Genomic DNA, 24,564 nt, shown 5'->3' with positions numbered 1-24,564 from the left:
TTAGCCCCAGCTTCTGCCAATCTAGTAGTTTGAAAACATGCAAATGTGAGATCAATAGGTACCGTTTTGGCGGGAAGGTAACAACGCTCCATGCATTGTTACCTTGGAGGTATCTACGGACAACACCGGCTCTTTGGCTTAGAAATGGAGATGAGCACCACCCCCCAGAGTCGGACATGACTAGACTTAATGTCAGGGGAAACCTTTACCTTACCTTTTATGTGTTTATGATGGAAAGATCCTGCCCCCTTGTTACTCTGCGCTTACCTTTTTCCCCCCATTGCCATCCCGACCAGACATTGTTTTTCTCTCTGATGTCCCTAGAACAATATGGTGTGTTTCAGAAGGTATTAGGGTTAAGACACAGGAAGAGTGAAAATCACACAAATAGAGCCCTGACTTTTCCCCATTCTGCTAATTTTATCGTAAAATTCAGGGATTTTTACCTCAATTATATTTCAGGTGCACACAATCAGATTTCCATGCTCACGTCCTTGAGAGTGACATAGCTAATAAGTGGTCTCCACATAAAGTAATATCTAGACTTTCATAATAACTCTTCTTGTTTTAACTCTCAGGAATCGAAGGAGTTGTGGGTGCTTATCGCCAAGCATTGCCGCAAGTTCGTCTCTATGGGCCAACAAATTTCTCACCAATTATAAATCATGTTGCTAGATTTGCTGCTCATTCAGCACAACAAGGGACTGCTTCAGTGAGTCTACCTGATTTAATCTTAAGTTTTTACTTTTTAGATAGGGGAGGCAGCTTAAAATATCTTTGACTGCAAACATTTACTTAGTGTTCCAAGATGTTAACTGTAAATATTTATTGTTGAAAGCTTTCACGGCCGGAATCATTGGAGTGTTGTGTGGCTTCTGGGCTGTATGGCCGTGTTGTAGCAGCATTTTCTCCTCTGATGTTTCACCTGCATCTGTGGCTAGCATCTCCAGAGGTTCTGATGGTGCTGAAGCAAGTGGAGTACCTGTGGAATGCCCAGGATGGGAGAAAAAAATCAATTTCTATTAACTAAGTGTGAAGGGTGCAATTAGCGAGCCTGATTTGCAAGTTTTTGCATGTAAGAATGCCATCAACAGATGCAAGTGAAATGTCATAAGAAAATGCTGCTAGAACACGGCCTTACAGCCTGGAAACCACACAACATTCCTGCAAAAATTTACTTAGTGTTCTAAGATGCTGTGAAGTTGACTTTGACTTATGATGACCTTATGAGTGAGAGTCCTCCAAGTCACCATATCATCAGTGGCCCTGTTGAGAACTTGCGGAGTCAAGGTTGTGGCTTCCTTGAATGAGTCTATCCATCTGGAATGCAGTCTTTCTCTTTTCCTACTGCCTTCTACTCTGCCAAGCATTATTGCCTTTTGCAGTGAGTCACATCTTCTTACGATATGCCCAAAGTACAACAGACTCATCTTGACATCTAGGGGGAGTTAAGGATTGATTTGATCTAGAACCCATTTGTTTGTCTTTTAGCTGTTCACGGTAGCTGAGGAACTCTTCACCACCACCACATTTCAGATCTGCTTTCTTCACTGTCTAGCTTTGACAACCATATAGAAATGGGAAATTGCAAGCCTGGTGTCCCTTTTTGGGGGAGCATGTATATGCAGGGTTTCCAATCAGCGGGCTGTTGTTTCATTTTCCATATTTGTTGATAGATTTTCATTAGAACTAGACTAAATTCTGTCTGTATATGCCATCTGTTCCTGTTGATGTATTTCTCTTATTACGAATTAATAGAAAAACAAAAGCAGTTTTCACTGTACTTTTCCCTAACCTTTGAGCCTGAGAGATTTGTTACTTTTATCTTTCTTGAAGAGTAGAGATTAAACCCTTAATGACTGCTCTAATCTTTTTGCAGCAATACTTTGTCTTGCTGATAATCACAGATGGAGAGATCACTGATTTAGACCAAACCAGGCAAGCCATTGTCAATGCCTCCAAGCTGCCCATGTCTATTATTATTATTGGAGTTGGCAATGCTGAATTCAAAGCCATGGAATTCCTGGATGGGGATGATGGTGTTCTAAAGTCCTTATCGGGGGAGCCAGCTGCAAGGGATATTGTCCAGTTTGTTCCTTTTCGAAAGTTCCAAAATGTAAGTTAGAGTGTGCTTGTCTCTATTTCCAAAAGATGTTTAAGTTTGTCCATAGGAAGAAAGATCCTTGTTAATCTGAAAAATAAAAATACAATTAGCTACTGTAGAAGTTCAAGAGAATATGGAAGCATAACTCAAGTAACTGGTGATAAGATTCCATTGAATGCAAAGGTTTGGATACTTCAAATCTCTTTCAATTCTTCATTGTTTTCACATTATAATATTTATCTAGAGGAAGGAGATTTTAGATCATACTATATAATGACGACTAATTCTTTTTTAAATATATAGTATTTCGCTTCTCTTTACATTAAAATGTGAGATCGCCTGCTTCTGAAGGGATTGGTTGTTCTCGGTTCCTCTGTTCAGCACAAAGCAGGAAATGCCAGGGTTTTTGAATATGTTTTGTAGCACTGATTTCTCCATATGTGCTCCAAACTTAAAATTATACTATATAGCAAACCAACTAAGGTATATTATTATTGAAGGGAGTATAGGTGAAAAGGATTTAGAATTGTTAGAAGAAGAGAGTGAAGACATAGATATGAAATTAGAATATATTTTTCTTCATAGGGAAAATCAGAAATCTGGAGAAGAAATGGTATAACAAAATAGAGGACCCCTTTAAAAATATATATGTATTGGAAATTTGGAAAAATGAATACTACCGATCTCCCCATTAACAAAAAAAACCCTATAATTCTCAAAAGGGAGTTAGAAAGATAATTTAAAGAAAAGGAATAATGAAATTAAAAGATTGGGATTGAAAGATGAAAACAACAGGGGAGATAAGAAATCAACTATCAGGAGGGAGTATTATGTGGCATAAAGTTCTACAAATGGAAAGATGGTTAAGGGAAATAAGGAAGAAACATAAGGGATATAGAGAACTAACAAAATTTGAAAAGAAGATTAGTCAAAGGGGGAATAAGGGAAAAAAGGTATAAGAAGTGATATTTACAAATTGCTGTTGGAAGAAGTACAGGAGTACGATCACCTTAAATAAATGTGGGAATTGGCCTCATGTAAGCTGCCCCGAGTCCCCTTTGGGGAGATGGTGGCAGAGTATAAATAAAGATTATTATTATTATTATTATTATTATTATTATTATTATTATTAGATTGTAACCAAAAAAAAAAAAACACCCTCAGAATTGGAAAGGAATGTGGAATATATGTATATCAAAAACATGTCCATAAGAATAAAAGAGAATTATTACAAAGTAGTGTGGAGATGGTACCTCACACCTATTAGACTAAATCAAATTGATAGAAATACTCTAAGCAGTGCTGGAGGGGCTGTCAAGAAACTGGTATATACATACACAAGTGGTGGTCCTGTAAATTTGTTCAAAAAGTTTGGGAAAATGTATTTTAAGAAATAAGGGGAATCACCATAACGGAGATAACAGGAATGTCTGAAATAGCAGTGCTGTCCTTTATCGATAATATTACAATATGAAAAAAGCTAAATGAATTAATTGCCAACCTAGGTAACAGCAGCAAGATTGTTAGTAGCCAAAAATGGAAAGAAAAGGGGAATGCCAATTGGAAGAATGGTATAGGGAGATTTGAGGCATTGCAATAACTGATAAATTGACATGTAATATGTATTAAGATTAAAAGAGGGTTACTGAAAAAGGATTATTTGGGGAAGATATGGGAAAATTTATAGAATTTGTTTATATAGAAGATAAGGGGAACAAACCTATAATTGAAATAATGGGATTTTGGAAATAAGTATTGTAACTGAGTAGTCTGGGGTGAAAGTTCAGCACTAGGTGAAGGGTAAATAAGGGGAAGGAGATAAAGGTAAAGAGCAAGTACCATATATACTCAAGTATAAGCTGACCCAAATATAAGCTGATGCACCTGATTTTACCACAAAAAGCTGGGAAAACGTATTGACTCAATTATAAGCCAAGGGTGGGAAATGCAGCAGCTACTGGTAAATTTCAAAATTAAAATAGATATCAATAAAATTACATAAATTGAGGCATCAATAGGTTAATTTTTTTAATATTTACATAAACCTGTAATTTAAGATAAGACTGTCCAACTCTGATTCAACCATTATTCTAACCTTCGTCAGTGTAGATGTGCTTACGTATCCTTCCAATAATAATAATAATAATAATTATTATTATTCCAATAATAATAAATAGAGTAAAATAATACATGTAATAAAATAATAGTAATAGAGTAAAATGATGGAACTGTAATAATAACAACAATAATAAGTAGTAAAATGATAAATATAATAAAAATAATAACAACAGAGTAAAAGAATAAATAACATTGACTCGAGTATAAGCCGAGGGGGCCTTTTCAGCCTAAAAATAGGGCTGAAAAATTAGGCTTATACTCAAGTATATACAGTATGTAATAGAGCTAGAGGATAAACATATTATAAGAGTCAAGACATACATATTTCTTTATTACAAATCTGTTATGGGGAAGTGGTATGTATAAGAATTTTAAAGCGCTGAATATGTAAAATTCACAGTTATTTAAATAAAAAAATAATTAGCTGCGATTATGTGCAGATGTAATATTTAAAGTACATATACACATTAATGTTATGCATGTTTCTTTTTTAACAAATTGTTGAGGGGAAAGAGTTAGTATAATTATCTATGATTGCAATCTTGCAAGTTAGAAGTGCCATATGACTTTTTTGCTTTAATGCAGCTGTTGTCGATGTATGTTATAGAGTATGAAGGTTGTGACATATTTTTTTTGCTTTTTGTATGATTTTTCTTTATGCAGTTAAAATGTGTATTTTAAATAAATTTTGAAAAATAACAAATTAAAAAGAAATTGCCAGTGTTTCTGAATATTTTTGTAGCACTTATTCTCCATTTGTGCTTCTTCCCTGATTTAGGCTCCTCGTGAAGCACTTTCCCAGACAGTTTTGGCCGAAGTTCCCAAGCAACTGGTCACCTACTTCAAGCAGGTTGGCCTGACTCCTGTGAAATTACCTTCTGAAAAGCAACCAGAAAACAAACCATAACTGGAGAAGAAAGAAGAGAACACTGCATATACCACTTTCTAATAAATAGGCATATATTACCCTATATTTCAAATAAGGTTTCTACATATAATGGATATATGATATACTCTGCAGACAGTATATAATACTCATGCTCTTAGTGGTTCTTAGTAAAGAAACTACTTCACATCTCAAATCATTAATCATGGCCATGTATTTTTTCTATTCTTTGCACATGCTATGAGTAATGTAGCATCTTGCAATGAATTTTGAATTTGATTATTTAAAGGACGATTCTAGCATGACTCACTGCTTTATGATATGGAAACTGAATGTGCCCTTGGGTATGACTTTCAGAAAGTGGTTGGGCTCTGCTATACCTGTTATATCGCTTACGGATGCTGCTTAATAGTTCATTAAGCCTTCTCCTTTTCACCTTTTCCATTAGTTCAGCCTTTCAGTGCATTTTTGAAAAAAATGATAATCATGTAGAACTATTTCTCCAGATTACAGAGTTGATACTGAATTTTTCTTAGCTTACACAGGCTGAGTATCTCTTATCCAGAAATGAGAAATGGTCTCTAATCCAAATTTGTGCACATGGTTGATTGAAATAGTAACATCTTTGTTTTTTGATGGTTCAAACTTTGTTTCATGCACAAATTATTAAAATAGTGTGCATAAAGTTCCCTTTAGGTTAAAGCATATAAGGTGAATAGGAAACATAAATTAATTTCGTGTTTAGATTTGAATCCATATCCAAGAAATGGCATTTATCTATATGGAAATTTTCCAAAATCCAAAATACTTCTATTTCCAAGCATTTTGGATAAATAATACTCAGACTGTAGTGACTTTTGTGCAAAATACCATTATTGCTTATCATGGCTTCCTAAAACATGAAAAGATCCAAAATGAGAAGATAAGAGCTGGCCTTATATTCCTGCAGTTCACTAAAATACTTTGTTCTTTGAATCATTTCGTTTTCTAGTTTGGAATGCATTAGAAATCTTGGTGCTGTAACATTTTTATATAATTCTGTAAGCTGTAGTATATCTCATGACCTATTGCTGGAAAATGTTTTCTAGTGTCTGACTAGAAAGAGAAATCCTTTTGCATTGATGATTGCACCAAATACTTCTGTTGCCTTAAATTCTGATGTGCCTTTAAGTAATGCCATATATTTTTAAAGATATATTTTATAAAGAAGCTTTAATCATTATTTCCCAAGATGATTGTATATCTTTTTTTTAAAAAAAACAAACCTTCGATTGTTTCAAAATACAGTTTCTTTCTCAAGGGCATTTTGGTCAGTATGTTTCAAACTTCGAGTGATGCACTGATACAGGAAAAAAAATCAAGGGATATCACTGTGTGATTTTCCTAATTTGGCACCTAGATTTAATGAGGCAACAGCTAATGAATGACCTTTTAAACCAGTAAGTTCTTACCAGCTGTTAGGATTTCTGGAAGTTGAAGGTCAAAACATTTGGGGACCCACAGGTTGAGAACCACTATTTAAACAATTATTGTACCACTTTATCTGAGATGTCAGTTGTATTTAACTTACAGCAAACATTGAATGCCTGCTTTAGACTACATCATTCAAGTTATTTTTTAATCAATTCAGTGCCTCTTACTACCTTTTTATATTCAAAAGCACTTTAAAATATAGTGTGCAATCTTTATTAGATTTTAAGGACACAATATATGAATAAATTTAAATTTTATTATTTCCAAACACAATCATTGTTCCAAAATGTAAGAAAATTCCATTAATGTCAAATCGCTAATCTAAATAGTGACTTAACATTCTAAAGCCAAAGATCTTTTTCTAGAATTTTAAATCATAGGGTGTTGCCTTTTTTCATTCAGCCATATTGGAAATCTATAATTTGGGTGTATCAAATAATAGATGTGTTTATCATTCCACATTTTCATTAGGCGAGTGTCAAAATGCATAGTCAATTTGCCAAGCTGCAGTTTTTCCCCCAGTTAGTTCCCTGAAAGATTGACAATCACATAGCTCATGACTGCAGCCCATTACTGTTGCTTTCAGTTCCTTGGTTTGTAACAATAATAAATGATTATTTCAGTACATCAGGACTTTTCTTGGACTTGTCCTGTTGAACTTGCCTGCCTGATCTGGTTGACTTTACTGGCAGTGCCTTCAGCTGAGGAAGATGAGGCACAAATTCATTTTTAAAATAGGCTTTACTTGATTGAAATGAAATCAGATTTTTCTGGTGTTAGTAAGAAAGTTTACAGTGTAATCTCATTTGGAAAAAATTGCATACATTGGAAAATGTTGCCACAATCATCTGCACATCTTTATTTGTTTGATTAATATGAATGCTGTTTTTCATATAAGGGTTTACTTGTTTTGTATTGCATATTCCATTTTTTCCCATTAAAACATGTTTATGGAATTCCAAATATCCTCAGTCTTTTTTTTCTCCTTTGATTAAAATCATTCTTATCTGTTATAAATGATCAACAGTTCCAATACAAGGCAATTTTACACATGTTATAAATAATATGGGGATTTTTGTGAACGACTTGGGTAGATGAAACATGGAGAGAACTGCTATTTCCAGTTTTGAATCTATTTTTTCCAAATGGTTGAAAATGGGTTAAGAGTAATCCATGTTTATCGTTGGAGTTTTTTCTAGAGCAGGTGTCTAGAATAAAGAGTTAGGTAAAGGTAAAGGTTTCCCCTTGGCATTAAGTCTAGTCATGTCCAACTCTGGGGGGTGGTGCTAATCTCAGTTTCTAAGCCAAAGAGCCGGCATTGTCCATAAACACTTCCAAGGTCATGTGGCTGGCATGACTGCATAGAGTGCTGTTATCTTCCCGCCGGAGGGCTACCTACCTATTGATGTACTCACATTTGCATGTTTTCGAACTGATAGGTTGGCAGAAGCTGGGGCTAACAAACTCTAACTCTGAATAAAGAGTTGGAGAACAGTGTTATAAATGGCATGATAAAAGCAAAGTCAGAGAACAATAAAAATATTGTTGAAGGCTTTCATGGCCAGAATCACTGGGGTGTTGTGTTGTTTCCGGGCTGTATGGCCATGTTCTAGCAGCATTTTTCTCTTGACGTTTCACCTGCATTTGTGGCTGGTATGTGAAGATCCTCTGAAGATGGCAGCCACAGATGCAGGCAAAACATCAGGAGAAAAGGGTGCCAGAACACGGCCATACAGCCCGGAAACAACACAACCCCCCAGTACAATAAAAGCCTTGTATGCAAGCAGTCTTAATATTTTGAACTCAGACTTAGTCTTCTGAATTAGCAATGTGGATGAATGTTCAGATAATACTGGTAAGTTATTAGTCAAACAGATGTAAGTGGGTGTTAAAAGACGAATCATCTTCCATTGTACCAATGCTACAGACCAAAAATATGTAATACATGCTTAGTTGAACTGGCTTGTAGGCACATTCCTGCCCACTAGGGGTAGTTAAGTACACAACCAATTTCCCCCAAAATATGATCTGACGTAGATCCATTCTCTAAGGTGGCAAAACCTGTGGCGCAAAGTTCATATTTGGCCAATCTGATGCTGATTGGGACTGCGTTTCTGATGTGACTCACCTGGCTGCCATCCTTTTGCCTGTGGGAGTGGCAGGAATGTTGACGCACAACATATTCATAGCCTACGGGGTGATTTGATTCGGTTAGTTGCCTTCCCTGTCTTTGGTTTATGTAGAGCTCCCCTGTAAGTTCATTGCCATTCAAGTATGGCATGTAGTCTGTAGTTGGTGCAGTAATAACAAAGCAGTGAGATACAGCTCACACTCTTAATTTCTTCCTATTGCTTCAAACCAAGCTGTCGAAACTAAAAACCATTATTTTTCAATGTACAGTTCTTTTCCCTCTTAAAAAAAGGGGGACCATTTTGATCTCCCTGGGAAGGGACTTCCAGGGTCCAGAGGCAGCCACTGAGAAGTCCCTCTCTCACATCCCCACCAAACATGCTTAGCCACAAGCTGGCCCGTATCCAGGATTTTGACTCGGGGGGAGGGGGGAGCTGAGTTTGATTAGGAGGGCTAAGTTTTATTTCGGGGAGAGGGGCTGAGGATCTACCCTTGCAAACTTTGTATTGTTATCACTATACTCCCATGCATACGGGATATATTGATCATGGTGATCAGATCATGATATGAATAAACATGACAGTTTAAATAATGTACCAGTAAGGCCTCGCAGACCTCCCTGAGAATTTCGGGGGGGGGGGGGGGGGCTGAAGCCCTTCAAGCCTCCCCCCTCCCCCCCCCCCCCGGCTACATGCCTGGCCACAAGCATAGATATGGCATTTTTTCAACTCCCCCCCCCCTCCAGAATGTGCATGTGCACCCCAACCAATTGCTTTAGATGTCCATACAGCTATTCACATTTTGCAGAGGCAATTTCATTGTGCAATGTTGTTTATACTACAGTGCACTGATGTCCATTAAGGGCTTCATTTTTGCCTTTCCACTGACTTTCTTTGTGTCGGATTATTGGGTTTAAAGCACGCTCTAGCACACTTTCTAGCTTCCACCTTTTGACGATGGCTTGAAGTTTATTAAATGGCCCAATGGGGGTTACACCATCGGTACAAAATATAATGACTTTAGCTTAGATGGCTGGAAAAGGCAGGAAATAGCCAGGCTTTGAACCTGCAAGGCCATTCAATGCTAATCAAGGTGGCCAATTCTTCCACCCTGGACATTATTCCACAGATACATAAATGTCACTTGCCTAGTTTCCAACAGACCTCACAATTTCTGAGGATGCCTGTCATAGAAGTAGGTGAAACATCAGGAGAGAATTTTTCTGAAACATGAAAAACTCACAACAACCTAGTCAGACAGTTGCAAGGCTCCATCTCCCAACATCCTTTCCCCCTTCGGTAGGCAGGATTCGGATTATGGGAGTTGCAACCCAACAGGAGGGCTGAGCTGTCTGACCGGTTAGGAGAACCTTAGGTTTCAGCCAGGTCTGGGACTGATGGGAACTGGAGTCCACCCACATCTGGAGAGCTGCATGTATGCTACTCTTTGGCAAGCAGGCAGGGAATGATGGAAATGGCAGCCCAACAAGAAGGCTGAGCCCTCTGACGATTTAGTAGGAAAGCTGTGGGTTCCAGCCCAGTCAGATCTGAGGCTGATGGGTTTTGCTGCCTGAGTAGGTATTGGGCTAATGGGAATTGTAGCCCATCAGCTATACAATTTTCTAAAAGGTCTCATTATACAGGTATGCATTTCTAGTGGGGCTATTTATAAACTCAAAAAGTAACGAGCATTTCAAATAAATGGCATTACAAAAGTTAGGCAACTCAGGCAATGCCAGGTATATATAGTTTGCCATAAAATAATATTTTTCTTACAGGCCACCATCTAGATTACTAGTTGTGAAGGTAACTGTACAGAAGCCATTGATACTATGTATGTGTTTAACTGTTAGAGTATATATTTGTGTTTGTAACAGTAGCTAAAACTAGAGTTATCTGGTTTGAATCCACAGTGAGCGTTGCCAAGGAGACCAGGCAGGCTAGCTCAGGAGAGTGAGAAGTGGGCGGAGCCAAGCAGGAAAAGTTATAGGCGTCTTTGGAAAAGGGCCAGAGTGAGAGAGTGTGTGAGAGAGTGGAGGCTTGAAAAGCCTGGGAAAGAGGTGTGTGTGAGCAGCTGGAGGTTTTTCAGTCTAGAAGGGCTGAAGAGAGAAACCTGGCCAGGGTCTTTAGTCAAGGAAGACTAAAGGAAGCCTGTTAGGATCCCTAGTCAAGGAAGGACTAGAGATCAGAGATTTGATCAAGGAAAGATCAAATTGGAAGGCTAGTTATAGTGGGAAACATTGTTCACTAAAGAGCTTCACCTCAGTAAAAGTTGGCCACGAGCTGTGTTATTTGAAAGAGTGGACTATATTAAAACCAAGTGACATTCAAAGTTCTATAAGTTATTTAACAGCCTGCAACCATACGCTTTGTACACAATAAACTTGTTATCTTTTGTTAAAAACCGTCTCATCTCATCTAACCTGCGTCTGTAGAGCCAGATCTCATCGGTGATACCTCAAATACCTCACGTTGGTGGCAGTTACCTTAATTTACAACTAATGATTGGCCTCCTCTATAATATATTCTTATACACAATTGAGACCTGAGATTAATTCCCTCCATAATCATCCACATCTGCACTATTGGTTTGCGTATCTTCTCAATTTGTGGCAGTGGTGGGATTAAAAAGTGCCTGAGGTAAAATACCTCCATTTTTAGGCCCTGCCGTTGCCAACCTCAGCAAACACATCTTCTCAGTAACCAACATGTGCTGAATGCATCCCATAATGCCTTAAATAAATGGAGCTATTTTAATGTGATAATGTCTCTTCTGGAATGGATATGTCTATACAATCATTTTTCAAAAAAGCAGCTACCTTAACCTACTCAAAGGTTGATGTGTCTTGGTGAAAGTCCAAATGCAAGCAACCCCTCTTTGCTTGTTATTTCCTTATTTGCAGTTTAATGCATGCTGAAATGGGAACTCCTAACATTCCCCATCTTACAGATTGTGTGAACACACCCATCTTCTAAAGAACCTTCCAGGAAAGGCTGTCATCATGAACATGAGAGTGAAAGTAGCTCAAGGTATTCATTTTGTGGCTGATATAAATCACAGCTGCCTGGCTGCAACAGGAAAAAATGTATATGCATTTTAAAAAAGAGCTAGATCAATTCCAGTTAAGACCAATTGCTTTCTTAGATGGCAGGTGGGGAACCAATTGAATTAAAGGATACCTGTAGCTGGTTAAGAAATCAGGAGGGGACCGACTAAAATAGACTTGAAAACATTTTTATGTTATAAAAACTTGTAAATATCTATGGAGTGTTTTAAAAGAAGGAGTGTCTACATAAATGATGCCATGAGTTAACGCAGGACTGGGCAAAAGGTAGAAATCGCTAGGTGATTTGCACAAGACCAACAAGCATTTCTTATGCTCAGTAGCTTAACAACAGAAACAAACATAAACCACATTTTTTCTCCTAAATTACAAAACTTTGGTAATTTGCTGAAAGTTGATAAGACAGGAAAAAGACCAGATTTCTTTGTAAATATATTAGTCTGTAAACTGTAACCCTGGAAACAAAACCCTTGGACTGAGCATGTGCTCAGGAGCACCTTGTTCAACAATTTGAGCATCCATCTTACCAAACATTGACTCTGATTGGTTTTAGATTCTGAAGTTAAAAACCAAACACAATTGACAGCCTATTACAAGCTTCAGATCTATCCCAGTCCCTGAGAAAATGAAGTATGAATTTAAACAGTTAAATTAATTGTGTTGTTGAAGGCTTCCATGGCACGAATCACTGGGTTGCTGTGAGTCACAACCTCACAACCTCTGAGGATGCCTGCCGTAGATGTGGGTGGAACATCAGGAGAGAATGCTTCTGGAACATGGCCATACAGCCTGGAAAACTCACAGCAACCAAGTTAAATTCATTATTTGATAAACCTATCTATTGCTGCTACTTCTGCATTGTTGTTCAAGCTGTTTCTCATCTATGACAACTCTAGGGCTGGTTCCACACAGGGCTTTAACCCTCGCCCAATTGGGTACCTTAAACCCGATTGGGTGTACACCTCCCCCCCAAAAAAACCTACATTTTTGGGTGGTGGTGGTGGTGTCTAGATGCCCTGCCGGACCTTTCAGCAGGGCACCAAGACACCAAAGAAAACCCTCCCAGAAAAGGTTTACGAATTAAAAATTACTCACGTGGCCACCATAACCATGCTGCTGGAGCATCATTTCTACTCCTTGCCCCCCTTCTCCTGGTGTATCATTTCTATGCAGCAGGAGAGCTCCAGCAGCATGGCAATGGCATCAGGTAAGTAATTTTTAAGGGTTATTTGGGAGGGAGTTACAGCCCTCTTGGTTTTCCAGGCTGATTGAGCCCAAAAAACCCGAGGATTAGATGATTGAGCCCGAAAAACCCATACTGGATTAGACCTGGGTATTTCAGAAAGACCAGGTCTGATCCAGTACCTAATTAATTCAGGACAAAGCAGGGTTTGCTTGCTTTGTCCCAAATTAACTCGGTTTTACTGGAGGCATTGTTTGGATGCCTCTGGTAAAAGTGTGCGAGGTCACGCATTATGGACCCTGTGTAGAAGTGCCCTAAAACAAATCTATAATGGAGTTATCTATGCAAGATTTGTTCAAATGATGTTTTCCATTACCTGCCTCTTAGACTGGTAGATTGTAACTTCCTCAAGGTCACCCAGTGGGTTTTTATATCTGATGAGGATTTGAACACTGGTCTCTCAGATTCCAAGTACAACACTCAAACCACTATCCCACTCTGAATCCTATTAATACTTTATGCTAGCAGTACTCAAAACATCACTATCACATATTGTCACTTAACATATGATTCCATGTAGCCCCTACCACAATAAGCCAAAGGTACAGAGAGCAAAAAGAAAAAAATCCAAACCAAAATATATCACTGCAGCATATTTGCAGATCTTGGGTGAAAAAGTCAATAGTCTGCATCACAGATGTCTCAGTAGTCTATAGTTAAAAGGCAAACTTACCAAAAAAAATGAAATAGGAAAAAGGAAAGCAAGGTAAAGATTCTATGACCAAAACATAAAGAGCAACTTAACTTCATGTCATTCAAAAAGAACAGAAGAAACAGAAAACAGCATTTTGGAACAAAGTGTGAAGTGAGTCACAAGACCCATCTACATGTCAATTTAATGTGGTTCAAAGCTACCTTCAATTTGCAGTTACCAAGTAACTCCCATAAAACCATGCAAAAGAAAGCCCTTAATATGCATCAGTACTCTGGTTTGTGTAATCACCATTCAGGTATCAGCCTGATTCTAATATTTCCTATGGAATCATTTTGCACAACAAAACCAATGTCTTCAATATTGGTTTGAATCAGTATTACATGATCAATGTAAATGGGTCCACTATCTTCCACCTATTCTTTTAACAAATAAATTGCAGGAAAAAAAGGAGAAACATAGTCTGTGAGAAACAGTGTTTATAGTATTCAAGCTGAAAGCATAGTGTTTCCAAGCTGTATATAGGATTTATTGTCAGTTGGGGAATGTACTGCTGTCAGCACACTGATTTCTTGACATAATAAAGAAAATTAATATAGAGACATAGGGAGTCAGTTTGAAAAGAAAGATGTGATATCAGAGATGCTGACTGAACAGGGTTTTTGTGGTAGATGGAGGGATGCAGCTGGTTGTGAGCTGATTTTGTTTTAGGAAAAGGGATTGATTAAAACAGCAGGATTCCTAGCAGCCGGCCAATCTGGGTGGGGCTTCTGGGAGTTGAAGTCCAAACATCTGGAGGATTAGAGTTTGAGAAACACTGGTTCAAAGGAAAAAAACAGGTTTGCCAGATCTGGAGGTGTAGGGGGACTTGGTCCCTGCCCTGTTCATATGATTATGCTTATTACTGGACAATGTATGCCTTGCGGGTGGGGTCTGGGTGGCTAAACCTGCCTGGTGAGTCTCCAGGCTTGACTCACCGGAGAGACAGGTGGAGCCCAGAAGCAGCGGCAGTGGCCGTCACACCTGGCCAGTCAGTCCTGCACGAAGCCAAGTCCTGGCAGCATCATGGCCTTGAGTGTGACCGTCAAGAGGGTCACCCAGCTGCCGGGGACTGGGGAGAGACAGGTGCACGTCAGCTTCCGAGGTGAGGACGACGGGGATATGTGAACGGGGATGCCATTGGGAGTGGGGTGGGTGATGGAAATGGACCGGGACGGAGTGAAAGAGCGAAGGGCGGCATTAGTTTTGACTGCTGTTTGCTTGAGGACAACATGGAATAGCATGTACACATCAGGGAGATAAACAGTGTTCTAACTATGTCCCTTTAATAATAGTACAGGCTATGTGTACATTTTGGAAGGAGTATTTATTCCCTTCAATTCTGTTTATTTCTTGGGTCTTAAAAGGCATATTTGTGGTCTGTGATGTTTTCCAACTTGTTCTTCTCCTGGGAGAGAATCCTAAAGAAAATGCTGAGATGTGAAAGTTTTCTCATGTACTTAGTATTTCCTTCTAGGAAACCGAACACATCTATGAGTCACTGTGCTCTGCATGCAATTGCATTGTTATATGGATGTTCATCACACTTGATATATAGGTGTTGCACACAGGTGCCATTTTCCTCACAGACATGCAAAGAGCTATACAGGAATATTTTTCATGTTAATAAAAGAGACAGAGAAGCCTCTCTTGTCAGATTTTCCACCCCTCAAAATGAAAGTATGAACCAAATGTAGTATGCATATTCGAGTAATGCTACGTTCACACACACACACACACCATAGTAACTGCCCCTAGGGTCCTGGGACTGGCACTTTAGGAAGAATTTAGGATACCCAGCCAGAGAGTGCTAATGTCTCACCAAATTACAGAGACCAGACTTTGATAGGATGAAACTATAGTAGTTAAAGTGGAATATAGTGCTATATTTGTATATTGTGAATGGGTCCCTGGCAGAATTCAACCATGGAAACCCATTGGGCAACTTTGAACACTCTCTCAGCCTAAGTAGGAAGCTATGGCAAGCTTCCTCCTGCCCAGAAAACTCCATTATAGTGCCACCATAAATTCACTGAAAGGCACATAACAACAACAAAATAGAAACAGCTCTTACCTGTCATAATACCTCCACTTGGGAAATTATAGTCCAATATAGTTAGAAAATACTAGCAGCAAGATATGGAGGCAGGATTCAGAATATTGTCATTACTAATTTTACTATTTTGTTTCATTAGCAGCTGTGAAATAATGAAATTCTTAAGCTATCCCACATCTCTAGTAAGATTGTATGAAAACATAACTGTATGCTTATTGGAGGACAAAACCCATAATTTCCCATTTCGATTTGCTGAAACTATTGGAATGTCCTTGCTATTTCGTGCAGGTCTTTGTTCCATGTGGAAAATGAATTTTGAAGGGAAAGAGTAGAGTCTAGCCAGTGTTTTGACTGAAAATTATCCACCCCAGAAACATTGAACCTGTCTATTCAAGAAGTGCAGCATTTTTGCGAGACATTCGTTTCCTCTTTGGTCTCTATTTAAATATAGCTTCTCAACAGTAGTTGTTGACTTAGTAACTGATAAGAGTCCAGTATCAATTTTGTGCATTCCACTGCAATAAAATACTTTCTGGAGAAAAGTTATGTTTGCATTTCCCTATTATGGATCTGGACCAAACTGTGCATGAATACTCAATATGCACAAATGTGAATAATGGAGGAGTTTGGGGATTTAGTAGTTCTAGGATTTATAGTTCACCTACAGTCAAAGAGCATTCTGAACCCCACTAATGATAGAATTGGGCAAAACTTCCCAAACAGACCCCACATGATCAACAGAAAATACTGTGTTTTCTGATGGTCATTGGCAACCCCTCTGACACCCCCTCATGACCCCTCCAGAGATCCCGACCCCCATGTTGAGAAACGCTGCTCTAAAACCTGAAGTCAGGCCAGTTATATCATCTAGCAACCCATCTTTTCTGTCTTCCAAATAACTTCCACTTAAGTCAAGCAATATAATATACATGATTTCCAAATTCTAGTCCCCCAGGTGTTTGAGAGTTGAAATCTAACAGTATGCTACTCTTCCATTTTATGAACATTACATCAGGATTAGAAAACAAACTAGAATAATTTGTCGTAAAATCAACATTTTGTCATCTGTAATGAAGATGCCAACAGTACAGTGTTACATGATTGTTAGAATATTGGATCTCAGCTAGTGCTTTTCTTCTTCCTTTCCTCTTTAAAAGAAGTGTTAGGCACCTTCCACAAAGCTGTATAAAACTCACATTGAACTGGGTTATATAGCAGTGTGGACTCAGATAATCAAGTTCAAAGCAGATATTGTAGATTATTTGCCTTGATATTCTGGGTTATATGGCTGTGTAGAAGGGCCCTTAGCTGCTAGGATGCAGCTTCTTTGAGTGTTCTCATTTGCTGCTCCCTCTGCATCCAGTTGTTTCATTCTTACATCTGGCAAACATGATGCTGACAATTTTTGAATGTCCAGTGCATATTCAAATAACCAAAGACTAGCAGGGTCCCTGATATATGGGTGGGAAGTGGGCAAAGTTTACATCAGAAAAGACCCCAAAGAGTCTACCTTGTGTCAACATTATTTTTACATTCAATGTATGCATGTATGCAGATCTCTACATATTTTAATATCTGAACAGACCTGTGAGCCTTTAGCTATTCAAATGAGCATTTACTGGCATATGTACATACGATGATGTCAAACAAAATATTGACAAAAAGTAAAACCTTCTGGCACCTTTACTGCCATGAACTTTATCCACTTGCTATTTCTGAAGGTCTGAAATTCTCTGCTCAGTGAGGTGAGTGTGTATTCCATATACAAAACATTTAGTATTTTATTAACTTGACTATACTAATCCCTCCACATGTGTGGGGGTTAGGAGCACATATCCGCACACATATTTGCTCACTCAGTCACTGACTTGCTCACTCATGGATCCGTATAGACCTCAGATGGAATATGAGAAGACAGACAGACAGACAGACAGAAAGAGGGAGAGGGAGAAGGAAGGAAGGACAAAGAAAATCACTTTCCGAATAATAATGGGAACCACTCAGCAAATGCTGAGACCCTCCAAGGTTAGAAAGTGTATTTAATTTTTTTTTTTTTTTAAAAAACGTGTTTATATCCATAGCAAAGGTGGGCAAGTGTTGCCTCTTGGGGTGTCAATTTTCTACTCCAGGTATGTATTAATTGCTGGGGTGGGGATGGGGTGGAAAACATGTGGCCAGACCTTAATTTTCCCCTGTTACATTGCACAGGGCCCCTCAACAATGTATTTTAAAAGTAAACATTAATATTTTGAGATTTTCCTGAAAAAAATGCACTCTTTTAAGCATGGAGAAGAAAAAGTCAGTCTGGGGAATTTTACTTTTGCTGGGGTTGAGAACACAGAAATAGCTTTGAAGGGCTACCTGTTATCCTGAAGTGATTGAGCTAGGACTGTGAATAGGAGGTGCCATGCCTGGTGAGCTCATGCTAAACCAGAAAGGCTAGGACAGAGAATCCAACTTACCAGGTTGAAGATAAAAGCCACAGAGGTTTATTACAATTCAGCCAAAAAGGATGCAAGTACAAGTAATTTGCTTCAAAATGTGCAAGCATAAATATACAGAGAACTGCAAGACATCTTATACAGTTCTGGCAGCCATTCAAACCTCCTGTTCCATCCACTGATTGGCCAGAAAAAAGGCTAGCTAGGATCCGCACTGAGCTTGACTGACAGGTCTACTGGCATTACAGCTTCCAGGCAGGGATTCCCTTAGTGGGGAGAATGGTAGCTGGGGATTGGTCAGGATGAAGGACCAATCATCTGCAGAGATGCACCCCTGGGAGGGTGCAATCTGGGAGAAAACAATACCAATGATATGTTGATGAGTTTTTGATTCACTCAACTGTCCAGTTATGTGCTAAACAAAGATATGGAGCGCAAGAGACAAAGATGTGAGACTCAGAGGTTCAGAGCCTGGGCAATCAAGGGCTTGACTCTATAAAAGAGTCAACAAATACCTTAAGCCCCTGTTTCCACAAGGGAGCTCTCAGCCTCAGGTGAATTATAATTTTTGCTTATCTGGCTGGCAAGGGAAATCACCCATCTGTATATACACACAATGAACCTGATGATTATCTGGCTTGGAAAATAACCAGAGGGATTTGTCCAACCTTTGTATTCTCAGGGGATTATTTCAGAAGAGTGACAGAGGGGTGGCTGTCTCTGGGCTAAATTTTGAAACAATTCTATAAGTCAGTTTATATACATTTTACACAGGAAAGGTAAACTGTACACAAGTTACACAAAAATCATAAAAATATATACAATTTATTGAAGGGTTAGATATGATCTAATTCATGGTTTTATAGCTGCTGTTGGTTTGTTCTCGATCTTCTGAAGCCTTGAACTTGCTCAATTCCAGACCTTTGGGGAAAGTTTTTAATAAAAAGGAGAACAAAATATTTATTTGTAGTCTCTTGGTGAACTATAAATCTTTTTGGGGGGTGGCTTACAATGGCTTGATAACAAACCCCAGGCTTGGTTTTTGATATTTCATTCATAGTGAACACAGAGAAAGTACATTGTTCGTGCACCCATATAAGCTAGTAAGAGTATTAGCTGTGTAAGATGCAGTTGGATGTTTGTAGGCACTTGTCTTGATTTATCCTCACACACTAATCACCTAAGACTGTCAAACTGAGAACTTTATTTTCTGAATTAGATTTTTTTAATTGCAAGATTTAATTTGTATGTATAGTAAGGTAGTCTTCCAAACCTTGTGAGACTGCAATCTCCATAAATCCCAGACAGCATGAACAAATAATGAGAGATGATGGGAATTACAGCTCAACACTATCTGGAGTGACCTGGTGTGTTCTTGGAGGCTGCATATTCTCTGATTGAAGGCCCTTGTGTACATTGTTTACAATGGCATACACATTCTGCATTTTGTTCACAGGTTTTACTCAGAAGACAAAGAAGATACATTCTGATCAGGAAGCACTTTTTGGAGAGGTAAGGCAGCACTGCATTCATCTCAAGAACTGAGCTTGCCATCACAGCTCATCAGCATACTGTACCTTAGTGTTTGAAGACAAGTATCTCCTTTCCCATATTTTGGGATTTACAACAGCAAAATCCAGTTTTGCGCAACAGCAAGAAACAGTATGACATGACTAATATGCTCAAGCTTTTAACAATAGAATCTTATTCTGCCCCCAAACTTTTTTGTTTATGAAATCAGTCACACTCAGCCATCTTTAATCATGAATTTTAAATATACGTCCTGTGTTTTAATCTGTGTTCTCTGCATTTAAATATGTATTTGATAGAAATATGTTGTAGTTTGTGTATTTTATAGAAATGCGTATTAACCTGTGTATTTTATAGAATGTTTACATTCTATAAAATACCCACCTATAAAAATGTATAAAATTTTATAGGGATAAAAATACCTATAAAATACCTACGCACAAGCTACCTACCCTAGGTCTAAATGAAGAATCACTAAATCAGCTACAGGAATATCTCAGACTAGTTCAAGAGAATCCATACAGTGATGAGACTATAGCAGCAGGCCAAAAAGTATCTACAGCCATAGCTAATGCTAAGAAATACCATTCAACAGAGCTGCTTGAGAATCTTGATATGTCCAGGAGTAACCAAAGAGCCAGGCAATTGCTGAGACGCCTGGATATTGACGCTCTGGTCAACTTTGGACATACAAACGTAATACCAGACCAGATAGCACACAAGCTAATTAAGAATGAGAAAACCAACTGCAGCAGAGTAAAGGTGAAAATCTTTAGGGTGCCAGAATTTGAAGCCTATCAATTGTCATCTCCCCTAAACCTGAAAGAACTCAGAGAAGATATTAAGTTATGTATTATGGAGCAAAACAAACAACTCAGCATCTGTATGCTTGCCTATGATGCCCTGCCTCATGCACAAAGGAAGAACTGTTTAAAGCTACAGACAATGCGGTCACTGTTGCTTGATTTTGGTCTAAAATTATTTAGCCGCTTGCATTTCCCTCTTTTTTATCAATTTTGTACTTGTTTATTTATGCAATGCTTTTGACACAAAATAAATAAATAGTATGTTTACAATGATTATGTGTTTTAACTATGTTGTAAGCCACCTTGAGCCATGAGGATAGATAGGAAAGAAATAAAATTATTATAATATAATTGTTATACCAAATTGCAATTTTCTTAATGAACACAACCTTCCATATTTGTTGTGTTGGTAAGAAATAAACAAAAAGTATTACAAACTAACTTTCTCCTCTGTTTAATGTGTGAAGATGTAAAAAGTTCTGTAGCTTAAAAGAAAAAAAAACCATAAGAATCTTGCGAATCTTGAGACCCTGTATTTTATTCCCATTCTTGAATATATTTTGTTCTAATGTCAAGTTATATCAAAACAGTATGTTCCCTTTTTTCTTCTCATTTCTTTAGATTTCTTTATAGTTTTAAGGCTATAGTACATTGATGCTTCAATGAAATGACACTTTTGCACTATGACTCGTGTGTGTGTGTGTGTGTATTCTTAAAGAGGAGAAACTTTACCCATCAAACCATAAAAACACCTCAAAATATCATGTTCCAGTTTTTTCCAAAAAGAAAAAAAACTCATTGAAGAGTCCAATTGCATATCTCAGAAATTGCTACAAGTAGATGCAGTTATGGCACAACCTGCAAAACTCAGAAAAACTCAAGAAGCTGTATTGTAAGAACTCATGCTTCTTTAGATTCATCTGGACGGGCACTAAAGAACGGGAAATTGAATTTTTAAACATTCAAAATGTTGACTGTGCTGTTCTTATTTTTAGATCTTTCGTTGGCCACATTATGGAAAATTCATTATGGAAGAGATGCTAAAAGTTAAAGTTTACAACTGCAGCAAGGTATTCAGTAATAGGTAGGTTCATATTTATTTCAAGAGGGTGATATAAGGCACAAAAATGTAGTTTGACTGATATCATCCAGTGTAGTTTTTCTCAAACCCTGCTCCTCCAGGCATTTTGGACTTCAGCTCCCACAATTCCTTACAATTGATAAGCTGGCTGAGATTTCTGGGAGCTGAAGTCCAAAACACCTGGAAGAGCAGAGGTTGAGAAACTCTGGTCAGTCAACGCATATTCAAGTCTAATTGATCAGAGCATGATCAATACTATAATAATTGATCAATACTAACAACAGAGTTGGGGTATAATAGCTTTATAGCTGCTAAATATTTTAATAACTAAAATAATAAATATTAATATTAGATATCTGAAATGCTTAAATATATAAATGAAAAAGAAAGAAATGGTTGTATTAATGTGGCATTCCATATAGAGGAATGTACACCCATATAGAGCTTTGTGCAAATATTCTGTAACTGGAATGGTGCTAGTGCTTTATACCAATTTTACTTGTTTTTTGCAGATTACTTGGTACACTAGTTATTAGCCTTCAACACTTGGTAACTTCTGGACGACTAACCATCCGAGAGGCTCTTGTTGACAAAAATCACAGCATCACTGGAGTAAGTCTCTATTGTCCTAACTGGAGATTTTTGTCCTTTTTGTTCTACATCCCCTGGATTCCCTCTGACAATGTGACCAGTGAGCATGATACCTGGGAGATTTGGGGGGTTTCAGTCCAATCTATGTATTTATAGCAGTGGTTCTCAACCTGTGGGTCCCCAGGTGTTTTGGCCTACCACTCCCAGAAATCCCAGCCAGTTTACCAGCTCTTAAAATTTCTGGAAGTTGAAGGCCAAAACATCTAGGGACCCACAGGTTGAGAACCACTGATATATAGACTGATGAACCAAAATGTGATATAGTAAAGTGAGATTGTACTATTTCAGGTTGTAGGTGGGTATTGCATGACTGACTTTGTCCACCCTGAGCCACTATTAAAAATTCTGCATATATTGAAAACAAAATAGTATATTTTTAGTGACATATATGTGTGTGTGTGTGTGTCTGTGTCTGTGTCCAACTTTTGCCAGCATAAATCTTTTGTTTGTGTGTAACTGTGGATGTCAGAATGTGCTCCCTCCCACATGTAATGACCAAAAACCCCTGACAACTCATCTTCCTCTTGTGGCTCCTCATCTCCATAGCCATGTGGTGGCCTGTAGTGAGTGATAACTGAGAAGCATCCGACGTCACTATTGCCAAGTGAATAAGAATGAAAGCATTTTTCCAGATGATGATGTGGAGATGGGGAGCTATTTGGGGAAGGTTAGTCTTGCAGGAGAGTAGAGGGGAGATGTTTGTCAATCTGCCATTGAACTTGAACTTATTATACATTTCAGTTGAAATATCTGAAAGAAAGATTCTAACCATGCCTTTTTCCTGGCATTATAGTTTTAATCCTCCTCATCCCACAAGGAAACATTGAAACAAAGTCAAAAGTAGTTTAGTTCACACAAAAAAAAAAAAAATAGGCACAATGAATCCACTGTAATTGCCAGGGCAATATCCTATGGAATCCTACAACTGATGGTTTGATGAGGTATTTGAGGTCCCTGTCGGGGAATTCTAAATGCCCCTCCATAAGTCTTCGATCCTAGAATCATATAGGATAAAACCAGGTACTAATAGTAGAGCCATAGGGCTACATTTTAGTAGAGTGAAAGGTCTCTGGGTCTCCCTGTTGTACCTCAGACAACTTTGAATGCCACTTGAAAGAGCTGGCCCAGAATATTTTGCAGAAGAATGGCAAATACTGTCTTCCCAGTATCACCCATGTTACTTTGAAACACAAGGCAGAATATCCACAAGCACAGCTCCCCATCCCTGACAACAGAAATACAATAGCAACACAATAGATATCCAAAAATGTGCTGCCTGGGTCAGTCTGGTCATTTGGCTTGATGGAAGAATTGGCCTTCAATCTTGGACACCTCAAGGTAAAAACACTTTGATTGTGTAATCCTGCATGGCAGGGGGTTGGACTGGACAGCTCTTGTGGTCTCTTCCAACTCTCTAATTCAGAGTAGACACCCGTGTTGTACCATTGAAGAGTCTGCTCAATTTCATACGCTATTATTTTCTTTCTCATAACTCTCTTTTGCATGAGCAATAATTAATTTACCTGCTTCTTTTTTTCGTGTCAGGAGTGACTTAAGAAACTGCAAGTCGCTTCTGATGTGAGAGAATTGGCCTCTGCAAGGACGTTGCCCAGGGGTTGCCCAGATGTTTTGATGTTTTAGCATCATTGTGGGAGACTTTTCTCATGTCCCCACATGGGCACCTGGAGCTGTCAGAGGGAGCTCATCCACGCTCTCCCCAGATTCGAACCTCTGACCTGTCGGTCTTCAGTCTTGCTGGCACAAGAGTTTAACCCATTGTGCCACTGGGGGCTCCACCTGCTGCGTTTAAGTCATAGGAATAATTGTATTATCAGTATTTTGATAAACGTATATCCTGCATGTTGGAGGAAATACAAATCAAAACAATTCAGAGTGTGGCTTGTAAATAATAGCTGTGGACTTCCTAAGATTTGCCTTTCTTAATACAGATATATATTGAGTTAGACCTGCGATATCAGCCTCCTGATGGTGCTGCAGGAGCATGGGCTGAGGAAGACTTTATCTACCAAATGAAAGACAGGTTTGGAAAATTATATAAGGAGATAATTGTATAGTCCTGCAGTACTTGTTATTGTTTCTGAAGACTAAGATACAGTTCTATCAGAAGTCACAAGCAACTTTAGCCTTTCTATAGCTCAATCTTGTCATTATGTGCCTTCAAATCAAATCCAATTTATGGCAATTCAACCAGTGTTTTCTTGGAAATCCCTCAGAAGATATTTGCCATTGCCTTCTTCTAAAGTTGAGAGAATCTGACTTTCTCAAGGTC

The 24,564-nt window shown here is 38.3% G+C and overlaps 2 protein-coding genes across 6 annotated transcripts in view; both read left to right on the top strand.

The window, feature by feature from the left end:
- Positions 1-7,537, top strand: part of LOC132773270 (RNA-binding protein 12-like) — a 54,345-nt gene extending 46,808 nt beyond the window's left edge. For all 5 annotated transcript variants that reach the window (XM_060772415.2, XM_060772412.2, XM_060772411.2 and 2 more), the window contains 3 exons: positions 579-712; positions 1,880-2,116; positions 5,001-7,537. In XM_060772415.2, coding sequence (XP_060628398.2) covers positions 579-712; positions 1,880-2,116; positions 5,001-5,129 — 500 coding nt within the window. In that variant the 3' untranslated portion in view covers positions 5,130-7,537. The remainder of the gene's footprint in view (positions 1-578; positions 713-1,879; positions 2,117-5,000) is intronic.
- A 7,044-nt stretch (positions 7,538-14,581) lies between these two features.
- Positions 14,582-24,564, top strand: part of LOC132773366 (fer-1-like protein 4) — a 68,431-nt gene continuing 58,448 nt past the window's right edge. The window contains exons 1-3 of the mRNA XM_060772619.2: positions 14,582-14,814; positions 22,136-22,235; positions 24,224-24,315. Coding sequence (XP_060628602.2) covers positions 14,582-14,814; positions 22,136-22,235; positions 24,224-24,315 — 425 coding nt within the window. The remainder of the gene's footprint in view (positions 14,815-22,135; positions 22,236-24,223; positions 24,316-24,564) is intronic.

The sequence above is a fragment of the Anolis sagrei genome, chromosome 4, assembly GCF_037176765.1.
Source record: "Anolis sagrei isolate rAnoSag1 chromosome 4, rAnoSag1.mat, whole genome shotgun sequence".
Classification (NCBI taxonomy): domain Eukaryota; kingdom Metazoa; phylum Chordata; class Lepidosauria; order Squamata; family Dactyloidae; genus Anolis; species Anolis sagrei.
Note: the sequence above shows the minus strand (reverse complement) of the source record. Positions and strands in the feature narration are given on the sequence as shown.